The 13049-nt window shown below is 42.8% G+C and overlaps 1 protein-coding gene across 1 annotated transcript in view; it reads right to left on the bottom strand.

Moving 5' to 3' along the window:
• PRKCG (protein kinase C gamma) overlaps positions 1–13049 on the bottom strand; it is a 47007-nt gene that overhangs the window by 7333 nt on the left and 26625 nt on the right. Inside the window, exons 4-14 of the mRNA XM_063301206.1 lie at positions 12189–12300; positions 9480–9611; positions 7292–7448; positions 7068–7202; positions 6644–6731; positions 5827–5856; positions 4472–4609; positions 4112–4285; positions 3518–3609; positions 1288–1350; positions 873–1011 (exon numbers count right to left, since the gene is read on the bottom strand). Coding sequence (XP_063157276.1) covers positions 873–1011; positions 1288–1350; positions 3518–3609; positions 4112–4285; positions 4472–4609; positions 5827–5856; positions 6644–6731; positions 7068–7202; positions 7292–7448; positions 9480–9611; positions 12189–12300 — 1260 coding nt within the window. The remainder of the gene's footprint in view (positions 1–872; positions 1012–1287; positions 1351–3517; positions 3610–4111; positions 4286–4471; positions 4610–5826; positions 5857–6643; positions 6732–7067; positions 7203–7291; positions 7449–9479; positions 9612–12188; positions 12301–13049) is intronic.

Raw genomic sequence — 13049 nt, forward strand, 5'->3', positions numbered from 1 at the left:
AGGGAGAACACAGTGCCTTAGAGGGGGTGAAACAAGGTTCAGTCCCTGAATTCACACACACACGTTTAATTGTAAAAAATAGATTTCAAATGCAAGAGCACACTGGCTATAATGGGCATATTTAGTTTGAATGTAAGCATATGATGTAGGAATTTGAAACCTGACTTCTAAAGTTTTTAGAGAACAGCAGACTTTATGTTTATATAGGGTTCAGAAAGGGATCCAGGTTATTCATTGTTTTATTAATTACATTTGGACACTACTTACCACCTTATCTCTAGGACCAAGGTATTTTGTAAAACAATGAAATAGTAAATAAAACAATACAAAACAATTACACATTTAAAAACAAATAAAAAAACAAATAAAAGCAATGAAAACTATCCAACCAGCTAAAACCGCCAGATAATTAAACGTATGACCACATAATGGAATTTAAGATGTTAGGCCCCTGGTCTCTATAGAGGGATGATTTATTAAAAACTCCAATAGTAAAAAAAAAACAATTGAAAACAATTAAACCTCAAAAACAGTTTTAAAAAAGTAAAACTACAGACAGGAATTTAAGGTGAGTCCCCTGCTCTCAGTAGAGAGATCATCCCTAAACACAGGAATTGCAGAGAAGACTTGACCTAGAATCCTAACCAATTGCAGATAGGATTGAAGACCTCATAAAACATGAGGAACGTGCAATAGAAGATGCTTCCTTAAGAGACTTGGCCAGAAGCCATTATGGGCTTTAAGACCAGGTAGCCCCATCTTACATGCTCTCCGGAAACAAACTGGAAGCAGCAGATCAGAGCAGGTGGAACCTGGGCGCTTTGATGTTTTTAAGTATTAGTGGCCAGTGGAAGGATTTTGGAGACCTGTACCTCTGGAGCAATGTAGTCAGGTGTTCCGCAAAAGGTTCGGGTGGTGATGCCGGGGAAAATGTTTTCTTTACACATCCCAAAATCTGTGATCTTAATGTGGCCATCAGCATCCAACATCACATTATCCAGTTTCAAATCCCTAGAGACAATAGTATGATGAATTGGAACACAGTCTGTCCAACAGAGGGCACCAATTATACAATGACTCCAGAATCCCTAGTTATTCAGATTTTGACATTGGAAGAAAAAATGAGGGCTGGAGAGTTTGTGGGAGGGAAGGAAAGGAGTGGAGCCGTATCCCCTCAATTCTTAGAAAAGAATTGGGATTTTGTAGTTAGATATGAAGGGCTGCAATCAGGATTCTTCCATCTCCTACTCTAGCCTGGGCAGGTATGGATAGCAAATGGAGACTTACCTGTAAATAATTCCCTTGTTATGCAAAAAGAACAGGCCAATTGCAATTTCAGCTGCATAAAACCTGTAGTAGAATAGAGGAAGAGATATTAGAGATTAGAAAGATGGTGGCAAATAGCTCATTGCTAGCATCCTCAGAGTGTGTTTATGGCAGCTTGGATAGGTACTATACTGAGCAGCTATTGCCAAGCCTATTCCTAAATCAAGGCAGCCCATATTGGGGTGTTCAGAGCAGCTTTCCCAGAGCATTTTTTTTGAAGGTCTGGCCCTGGCTGCCCTGCCATGTGGAAAGTCATCTGCCAGAGGGCAAAGCAAAAGATGTTTCCTTCTTTCTGCCAGAGGCCTGTACTAATCACTTGCTGAAGATTATTTATCTATTTATTGGTGCCTTCAGGTCAGTTTTTGACTCCTGGAGACTGCCTGGACTATCCCTGCAGTTTTCTTGGCAAGGTTGTTCAGAAGTGGTTCGTCATTGCCTCCTTCCTAGGGCTGAGAGAAAGTGACTGGCCCAAGGTCACCCAGCTGGCTGTGTGCCGAAGGCAGGACTAGAACTCACCATCTCCCAGTTTCTAGCCTGGTGCCTTAACCACTACCCCAAACTGGCTCTCTTTCAAAATTAGGGTAAAGAATTAAAGCAAGGGCTTCAGTTTGCCCAGACCTGCATTTGAAGGAAGAGACAGGAAAGAAAGAATGTGGAGAATAGGTATTCAGTGAAATGCACGCTTGAGGATCAGCCAGTGCAGAGCAGTGGTGTGGCAAACTTTTGCTCAGCCAGTAAGCTGACTGGATGTCCTTGGGCCAGACCATCTCTTAGCCTGACCTGTCTTGCAGGTTCCTACAAGGCGAGTTTTTTGGAAGTTGGGGGATAAATATTCCATAAATACATACATATGCTCCATTTCAGAAGACAGCAAAGATTAAGAAGTGGTCATGTGGGCGAATCAGCTCTCACTTCTGACCAAGAATAGTAAGATTCTGATTTTTAGACAATAGGTTTTTTTTTCTCTCCTACGTGGTTATGCTTACATTACATCCACTTGTCACTTTCAACTTGGATGAGTGTGAAGAACTTTTTGTGTTCCTTTGTGCCACGATGTGACACAAACTGTCTGATTTCCCACTGTTCTTCTAAACAGCACTTATCAATCCACAGAAAAGCTCTCTTACAAACCACATCAATGTTTTTGTCTTGTTTTACAATGACCAGTTTGTTGATTTCTCTCAATTAAACAACATCTGTGGAATGTAATACTTCTGTGAAGCCAAGCCCTAGTGTAAAAACAGATGTAGCAAAATCAATCTTTAGAATCCTCAGCTGGTAGAGCAGACAGGACCAGTATAGTTTACCTTGTTGGAATTAGATTTTGAGTGTTCCTCCTCATGGAATGTCTTACAAGGAAAGTGCTTCAGAGCAAAGAGCAGATTTGCTCCTGCTACATTAGTTGCAAGGAATGTTCTCTTTTTGTCTTTTTTTTTCCTTGCTCCACCTCCATTCTGAAATCATGCAATCATATTGCTTCACAACTCCATAAATTATTTCTTTCCCACCTAATTCTGCTGCATATACAGATCAGTTCTCTGCCATCTTTCTGACCTGGAGGCTAGGACAGATCTTTACCTATTATTCTCAAAATCAAACTAAAAGTTTCAGAAGAAACTTTTCTTTTTCTTTGCACTAAAAGTCACAGAGAGGGAAGAAGGGGTACTAGTATTTCTGCAGAGGGAGAAAAACATAGGTACGTACCTGCAAGTTTTTACTCACAGAACAAACAGCAACAGAACAGAAAGAGGATTTAGATCAGTAGATGGGTCATATTCCTGATCAAACTTGCTGGGCCCCCAATCACATACATTTAGTTTTTTAAAGAAGTTTTAACTTCCTGAACCATGAATGCCTTTTAAGCAACGTACTGGAGTTCCCAAGCTAAATACCTTCACCGAGCCCTGTAACTTCAGAAGTGGGAGATACATTTCTCCTTTAATTTTCTTAAGTGCTTTTTGTAAAGAGAGAATGATGCTGCTGTTTGGTAATGGTGCATGGCTGGACTTGACTAGGAAATTAGACCAGAGGAGCAAAGGCCCTGCCTCACCACCCGCTGAACCTGATCTGGTTTTAAAATCTGCAATGATTAAAAAAAAAGCTTTCAGAGTAACTTTTCTTTGGGCTGCACGACTGTTGAAACAGAAAGAGTGAGGCATTCCCAGTCAAGTTCCCCAAGAGACTCACGTACACAGCATGGGGTTCCTTGAATTTCCCAACCTGCTGGATGTGATACATGAGGTCTCCTCCATTGACATACTCCATAACAAAATACAGCCGGTCCTTAAAGGAAAAGAGCAGAATATGTCCCCAGGTGAACAAACCAAATAATTATTTAATTAAAGTATTTCCTAGATAGTACAGAATACCTCTTCTTCTCACTTCTCTAACCATCCTTGTATGTAATGGGACTGAAACCTCTAGCACCATTTCATCAGGTGGTCAAATAAAACATATTTTGATTATATAAATATGCCCTCATTAACTAGGAAGTAGGGTTTTTTAATTGTTCAAATTATTTTGAACACAACTGTTATAGAAACTATCAGCATCATCTCCAAAGCAGCCTTTCTTTCTCTGGTTGCAATTTTTTAAAGATACAGCTCATTTGGACACATGTAGGCATAATTTTAAAACCTCAAGGAAATATAGTGTTTGTTTGGTGCAGAACTATTGATTTCTGTGTTCAAATTTACGTGGATGGAATAAATTATTTAATCCAATTAAAGAGCCTATTTAATTGTTTAATGCAATGATAACTCTGGAAGACAACCACAAGGATTACCGCTGTTTGAAAGGTAGAGTGTAGCTGGGTTAGGAAATGAGGACGTTCCCCCATGGCTAAGACTCGCTTTTCCACCATAGTACATTCTACATCATCATCTTGGATTATCACATCTTTCTTTAGGATCTTGATGGCAAATAGCTCATCTGTTCCACGGCGCTCTGCCAACATCACCTGTGGGGAAAGAACCCCCACAGTCCTGGGTCTTGTTCCCACCTACCTAAAGGGAACTCAGGAACCCAGGCTGCTCTGCCCTTCCAAAAGCCCACCAAAAGCCCACCGTCTGGGCAGGGCCAGTACTTGCATCCCTGCACATCCCCCTCTGTGCGCCTCTGACCCGCTGCCTAATGGCAGGCCCACCTTGCCAAAACTTCCTTTGCCCAGAACCATGAGAAAGTTGAAGTCCGAGATGTGGAAGCGGTTGGTGCCAAAGAATCCACCACGCTTGGAGTCTGTGGGGCTTGGAGATGGAGACGAGATGGGACCGTGGCGAACTTTCTGCAGAGCACAATGTGGAAACACAGACATGAACATTCTGCAGACTCAGAATTAAGGGCGTCCCAGAGGTAATATCTGCCATTTTGAATGGGGTGCCTTGGATGTTCACCTGCTTTTCAGTATCTTTGAAATGAAAGCTGGTACAAGGTACCCTTAGTACACACAGTAAAACTCTCAGATATTAGGGAGCATTTGAGAATGAGCAATGAAGTGATTCTGATATGTTGCAGTTGCAAACAAACTTTCCCCACAAGGGAACTATGGACAGTCTCTACAGAGACAGGGCAGATTCACAGTGAAACGAGAAAGTTGCCATGACTCCAGACCAAGGTGTTTTATGCAGAAAGTCCCAGTTGTAACACCCAATATTCTCCAGTTTAGGTAAAGGTAAAGGTTTCCCTTGACGTAAAGTCCAGTCGAATCCGACTCTAGGGGGCGGTGCTCATCTCCGTTTCTAAGCCTTGGAGCCGGCGTTGTCATAGACACTTCCGGGTCATGTGGCCAGCATGACGACTCGGAACGCCGTTACCTTCCCGCCGAAGCGGTACCTATTGATCTACTCACATTTGCATGTTTTCGAACTGCTAGGTGAGCAGGAGCTGGGATTAACAACAGGAGCTCACCCCGCCGCGCGGTTTCGAACCGCCGACCTTCCGATCGACAGCTCAGCGGTTTAACCCGCAGCGCCACCGCGTCCCTATTCTCCAGTTTAGAAGACCCTATATTCAAGGTACTGCTTTCTGAGAAGGCCACAAATAGGGGGATTCATCTCAGTGATCCCAGGTGTTATCATTCCTTCTCTTACTTTTTTGCTTCAAAAGTATTTACAACCTCCACTTTCTTCCTTCCAGCTTCTGGACAGACCTAAGGAAATACTTTTTCTCCAGAATTAAACAGTGAGATTCAACCTACAATGCTCCCAAGAACATACTCCCAAGTATCTGTAACTGTTAAGCACATTAGCTGAGGGCACATTTCCAGCATATCACTGGCTTCTAGAAGGGGTCAAGGATGGGCAATACCACTGCAAGCAGCCAAAGAACAACAGGGTTGGCCCTGAGAAAAAAGGATTGGATGAACACCACTGGGCTGAAGGGGTATTTGGCCGATCAAGTTCTAAGCCGTTACAGTGAGCTCTGGTGGATGCTTTTATGGCAGCAAAAGGAAGCATCCTTCACCCCATCTCAAATGAGAAGAAACAGAAGAAAATTTTATACCTCATAGAGTTCCAGAGGGAAGTTGCAAGCCTGGAAAACAAAACATCAGGATGTAAGCAGCTGCCTGGAGGACCTCTGTTCTGTCCTGCCTCCTCATTAAAAAGGCAATCTCTGCCAGTTTAAGCCCAACCACCTGCCAACCATTTATAGTGCCCCCTCAAGACATTTAGTCGCCTAAGGCAAAGGACAAGATGCTTCTCTCCATCCAGGGTAGTGAATTCCATCTCAGCAGACTCAGAGAGGGGCCGAGGTCAGGCTAAAACACACAGCACTGTCCTCAACAGAAAAACAGCGGAAGCGTGGCTGCTTAAACCCTCCCCGGACCACCTATCGTTTTGCCTCCATTAGAGCCGATCTTATAGATCAGCAGGCGTGCCCTCCAACCCTGTTCTGTTTGTCACAGAAGACCCTAGAGCTTCCTGATTAGGCTAGATATGACACAGTGAGTGCTACCACACAAAGCCAGAACTGCCTTAATGGGTAACGTTTATGGGCTAACAGTGAAATAGGGAGAACGTGGGACGGAACATTGCAGGTGGCTCTACTGGAGAACCAGATTCTTTTTTAGTCCCTCCATCCCAGAGCCAGAAGCTTGTGTGTTGTTTCCCATCTTTGTCTGCTAACTGGAAATTCTCTCACTGGTTGCCCGCCACACCCCATCTTTCAGCGAGCTCCAGAAAGTGGTTTGCAAACTGCTCTGGGTAAAACTGACCCAGAGGATAAGAATGGGCATTTCTGCAGCTGTTGTGTGGTAGAGCTCAGCACAGGGCAAGTATGGGGTGCCAATCCAAACATTGTCATGGAGCCACATGGTTACCTCAAATTTCTGCAGCAGCCCACAGTTTTCTGCATCAGCCACAGGGACACTATAATATTCGCCCTCCTCCTGATTGAGCAATTTGTACCTGGGACAGCAACGTAGACAGGGACATTGGGCAGGGTGGATGTGAACAAGAGGAGGGAGTGATTGAGCAAGAGGGACGACAGGGAAGAAAATGGAAGGAAACGGGGAGAGGAGAACAGAATGAATGGATGGAAGCAAAAAAAATGGGAGACATTTGATGGGTTAGATCAAAGCAGAGGAGAGCGAGAGAAAGAGGATGGTGCCAACCAAGCAAACAGATAAAATCCAAAAAGACGCCAAGACGGAGAAAGAGAGAGAAAATGAGCACTGGTGGCCCCCTGAGTTGCTCCATCGTTCTCTTCCATTTTTTTTTCCTATCCCACAGATTTCCCCTTACCAGCCTTCCGCGGGGCCCTTGAACAGCTCAGAGACTCCAAAGGACATGGCGCCCATGAAGTCATTGCGGGTGGTCCGGTCCCAGTCCCAAACCTCAATGGAGAGGCGCCGGTCCATGTCACCTGGCTGCAGGGTGCTGGTGGGTTACAAAGGGAAAGAGGGAGGTCAGAAAACCTGAAACAAACAAATGCGTAGATCCCTGAGGCCTCTCCTCCCTGTACTTACAAAATGAAGGTTTCATTCCAAACAGGATTGAGAGTTGATCTGACTGTTCTGGTCTTTTGCTTTGTTAGATTCTTTGGGTCAGGAATCAGCTTGAGTTTCACATAAGGATCAGACAGACCATTGGGATCCATTGGGATCAAGTTCAGCGCTTCTCCAACTGACACGAAAGGGAGGGAGCGAGGGAGGGAGGGAGGGAAATAGAAACAGTGAATATTGGCTTCTAAAAGAATATTAACTTCCAACTGAGTAAGTACCAGAGGAAAGAGTGAGTGGGCGGGAAGGCAGACCTCCTGTGTTTGCTGGTGGGCTGAGGGAGGAGGGTCTCCTGGCATCTGTCCCGGGCCACCTGCTGCGGGCCATGAAAGTTGCAGCCACAGCAATTTGTGTGTGTATGCGCGTGTGTGTATGGGGGTGAACGAGATTGTAGGGTGGGTGAGGAAATCCCCTTCTGTCAAGAAAAATGCAGCAATGGCTTTCTTCTCACCACCTACATGCTGGTGTTCCAGAATGTGGAGAAAGACAGTGAGAAAGTGTGCAGGGGAAGGTGTGAAAAGCAGAGGCGGGGGATGTCAAGTTCTCAGCTAGGAATAGAACCCAGCCTCCACAAACACAATCAGACCCATTCTTCACCCAGACGGATCCAAGCTGCAATTGTCTTGCTGTCAATGCTGCAAGGCCTTCTTCTATCCTGAAGAGCCCAAGTCAGTCTTCAAAGCTCCAGTCCCATCATCTGGGCTGCCTCCATTTTTAATTACCATTAGTTAATCACTCTCAGAATGAAAAGGGGAGATTTTGTGACTTCCCAGTCCAGCTTTAGTTCACCATGACTACACTGAATCCTTTGAGGAGAAAAGAAGAAGGAATTGCAGAAATGAGTATGCATATTTGCACATGCATGGGCACGAGGGTTTTAGATCTAATACCAGAACCAAACGAAGCTGAATCTTGGATCTGATACGAATTGCAAAAGCATTATGTTAAATATGCAAAGTGAGCAAATATGCTTGTATTTGTATAATTCATTCTGCCCCTCTTTGAAACAAGTAGAGGGAAAAAGCAGATTAGTAGATGTCAACTATAGTTCATTTTGTTGCCTATATTCTGAAATTTTGTCAGTGGTATCATCAAACCGTCTGTAAGAGGATTACTTGGTCCACCTCATGGACTAAAGCTTGCACCGGCTGAACATGTTTTAAAAACAGGCCTTTTAATTTGTGGCGTTAAAGAATCAAGAGCAGTTTATAAGTAAAACACCAAGTAGAAGGTCTTTGAAGTTCTTAGTGCTCAGTCCCCGAAAGAGCTGTGTCTACCTGATCAATTTCATCAACCTCCCCAAAACTTCTGTCCCCCCAGGTAGCCTTTTCAAAGTATCTCTCAGTTCCTTTCAGGCATTACAGCCACAAGCATGGGACGTTAAGAAACCCAGTGATCTTGTCCTGAGACAAGGATAGGGCTAATAACCGTGAGTGACAGTCATGCAGAAGCTGCAGGTTCAGAAGCAATTTATCTCTGCATATCCAAAGATGGGAAGACAACAGAAACTATTGCCCAGAAAGAACTCGTTTGCCTTGGATACTTTAGCAAAGCCCTGATGTTCTCCCAAGGACTGCCATCAGCAAAGGTGTGTTTGCCCTCATGAGTACACGTTCCAAATTTGCAAAGGGCTGCTTCTTGGAAAAGAGAAACTATGTTGGGCAAACAGTTCTGCATTCCCACTTCCACTTTTTCTCCACCTTTTCAAGGTAGCTTGGCCCCGAGGGCTTCCTTATTTGTACCTGCTTTCAAAAGCTGTTAACTCCGTAAAGTGAAGAATGAGGGGTCCCAGTTTTCTCAGCTTGCTTTCTCTTTGTAAAGTTTCTAGTCCTCACATCCTATCGCTTTCTATTTGGCTCTGAATTAGGAGAGGCAGTTAATAGCAGCATTAAAGGAATGTAAGAATTCTTTTAGCCCAACAAAGGCCTGGGTAAATTGAACCGTTGTAATCTGCCATCTAAAAGTCAGAAGAGTGAACCAAACTTTGTTTTTGGAAGACCACCACCAAATAGGCCCTGTTCCTGGTCATGCTATCAATATAGGCTTTAACATCGAAACAGCACATCTAATAAGACATTAATAAATGAGTAGATGCATGCATAAACAAGTGGTTCCATTCCTATTCCATCACACCTCACTGCCACTCTCTCCTTACCAGTCACCCGGATCTCATCGCTCCCAAATGTCTCAATGTGAAGTTGGAGGCGTCCACGGCGTTCTGTATGGTCAACGCCACACAAGCTGGGCACACAATGGACACAACGTTTGTGTACATTCATCTCACAGCCTGCAGGGGGCAACAGAGATTGGCAAGTCAGCTGATTGCAAATAAGCATAAAGAGAAGCCCATTTCCCTACTAGGATCTCTGACATAGAGTCAATTTATTGCCTGTATTGAAAGATTTTTATAAATATAAACTAACAGATCTTGTGATTTTCAACCTCAAAACATTTTGACTTAAACATAGTTGGTTTGAGTGTTCTGAGCTGTGCATCTCCAAGAGTTTTGTCTTGAGGTCAGAACAAAACAGCAGTCAGAACAAATTTTCCTATTTCAAATGGTATCATTCCTAGAGATCTGGTCACAAGAAGCAACCTCAGAGCGAGCCATTTCAACCTTCCGAATGTTGTAAGCCTGATATAAAACATGTGTGTTCCAAGAGTTTGTTCCAAGGTTGTGTAAAGGAATTGTATAAACAGAAGGGACTTGGAGAAGCATTTACATTGTCCAGAAGCAAGCATGAGAAAGAAACTCAAAACACCCTGCTTTGATTTTATTAGTATAAGAAAGGACAGGGAGAAACTTGGATAGGGCTCAGCAACTTTAAGAAGTGTGGACTTCAACTCCCAGAATTCCCCAGCCACACATCTTAAAGTTGCTGTGGTTGAGAAACACTGGGATAGGGTTTCAAGATTCTGTTAATATTCTCTACTAATACTAAGTAGCATTACTGGAATTTCTGTGTTTCTTGACCTGGTCTACTCAAAGGGCTGACAGGTTAGAAAGAAACATTCAAGTCAATGTAGAATCTTTCAAGTGGGTCTGTTGGTTCCCAGTTCAAAAGGAAACACATTTCTGCTTCATGCACATCCCTACTTCTGACTTTAAAATATGCCTTCAATTAGTGAAACCCCAATTTGTTTTCTACTATTTAATTACGTTACTACAGGAAGTTACAAATACACTGGATAAAAGATACAATTTTTTTAAAAAAATCCTTTTTCATTTACTTATACAGGAGAGAGTTCCTTTTAGGAGAGTGCTAGTTTACAGCTTATGGCTGCATCATATAACAATGAATATCTACTTCATTGATTAAAATTACTACAAATCCATACCATTAATTAACTAAGATGCTTCTAGTGAGATAACCGTCTTCTTCACTACAAGCAAACATCTTTCTGATATTACTCTTGAAACAGAGAAGCCATTTGACTGTGTTTGCAAGCCTATCTTAGAAAAAGCATAGGTCAGATTCAGTGAATTAGTTGAAGACTATGCTCCACCTGTTCTATAATTGATTGCAGTGATCCACTCTAAATCTTTGGGAGAAAGCAAATTCACAATATTGGCCACATCTCCCATTAAAGAAACCAACTACTTTTACATGCTTTCATTTCATTCGTTCAGGTACTAGGCACCCACACTTACTGCAATGAACCCATTGCACTAAGTTACAGCTCCCAGATTCCATTCATTCATTCATTTATATTTAAATTTATATCACTGCCCATCTCTCCCCAACAGGGGACTCTGGGCGGTTAAACTGACATCGACTATTAAACTGACATCAACTACAGTACCTTTGGGTTATGGAAAATTTGCTTTTTTGAATTTATGGATTCAGTATTTTGATGTTTCTACAAGCCTGGGGAACAAATTTCAGACAAACCTATTTGTATATACCCAGAACTGATAGAGCTGCCTTGCTGTAATGAAGTGTACAAAATTGCATCAGACTTTCTTGTATGCCAGATATACATACAGGCAGTCCTCACTTAATGACCACAAGTAGGACTGGAATTTTGGCTGCTAAGTGAAGTGGTCATTAAGCGAATCTGACCCAATTTTATGACCCTTTTTGCGGCGGCCATTAAGCAAATCACTGCAGGCATTAAGCAAACCACGTGGTCATTAAGCAAATCACACAGTTCTCCCTTGATTTTGCTTGCCAGAAGCCAACCAGGAAGGTCGAAAATGGCAGTTGCATGACCACAGGACGCTGTGACAGTCAGACATGCAAACCAGTTGCCAGTCACATGACTGCAGGAATACTGAGACAGTCGTAAGTGTGAAAACCGGCCGTAAGTCGTTTTTTCCAGCACCGTCGTAAGTCCGAACTGTCACTAAACGGTTGTTAAGTGAGGACTACTTGTATAGCTTATGGTTTTTTGACTCTCATTGAACTCCACAAGGCTTCCAGTTTCAGACTTGCTTAATCTTCATCTATACATTCAAAAGCCTATGATAGTAAGATTCATAACAGACTGTTACTACTGGAGTTGTAGATGGAGGGCCACATCTTAATATATGCAAGAAAACCTGACAAAAGCTCTGTTCGTGCAAGAAAAGTTTCCAGTAACTAGATAGGGTCAATACAAGAGAAGAACTAGAATCTTTCTCCTTGATGCAACTACCTTCTACTTGCATGCTGTTTAACTGAGGAGGCACACCGAAGTTGCACCTCTCACCTATCTGAACAGGTTTACAAACCCATTTCGCTGCATATATATAGCTAAACCTGCAGCTAGGGTTAGGTATGTTGAAGTTCTGCTGTATAACAATCCCACTGTTTTGCAAGTCTTCTTTGTAAAACTAAACCAAGCCTTTCTCCTAAGTAGTCAAAAATTAATGCTTACTCACAGGTGCATTTCATTCCCTGGTGCACCAGCCCATAAAGGAGTGAGCCGCAGTGATCACAGAAAGTGGGGCTGCTGTAGCTGTGGATTTTGAACTTATGCTTGTTCCGGGGATCCTGCAAAAGGGAAAATTTATAAACACGTGTACAATGAAGGCAAGCATCCATTACTGGTTGGCATCCAGAAAAACATAGCAGTCTTGCTTTATCTGAATTCCCACCCTCATCTCTAAAATCTATATAGTACTAGTACTTTTCTTACCATATAGAACTACAGAAAAGATAACGAAACACTGCATGGCTGATAGCATCAAACCTGCTCAACACTAAGAACAAGATAATATCTAATCTGAAAAGCACATAAAGCAGACTAAGGTTTGATATATTTGTGTCAGGACTTTAACTAGGTACGGTACCCATAAAGCGTTTGTCTTTAAGGACAAAGGTCTCAAATTGTACGTTACCTATAGAACAACCTCTCCTTGGGATGTGGAGGTCCCCAACCCTCTTGGCCATCTGAGAGGCCATGAAGACCTGGCTTTTTCCCCAGGGCTGGGCTAGGATGTTAGATGAGCCCAATATAGGTATAGTTTGTGTGTGAGGTTGTTATTCGGTACCTCAATTATTGCATTTTTGTTGTTTTAATCCTACTTTCTGTTTAGTTTATAGATGTTTTATATTGTTTTTTGTTGATTACTGTTAGCCACCCAGAGTTTGTAATGTATGTATGTGTGTATATATATATAAAAAATCCCCTCTCACCCCCATGGGTGGTATGTGTCTTCCTCAATCTCAGGTCCTCTACCAGAGGCCTGGGAGTTTGAGGGTTCTGCGCAGTCTCTTAGCTGTTCCTAGCACTGCATCTT

This window comes from Candoia aspera, chromosome 4, assembly GCF_035149785.1.
Source record: "Candoia aspera isolate rCanAsp1 chromosome 4, rCanAsp1.hap2, whole genome shotgun sequence".
Taxonomy (NCBI): domain Eukaryota; kingdom Metazoa; phylum Chordata; class Lepidosauria; order Squamata; family Boidae; genus Candoia; species Candoia aspera.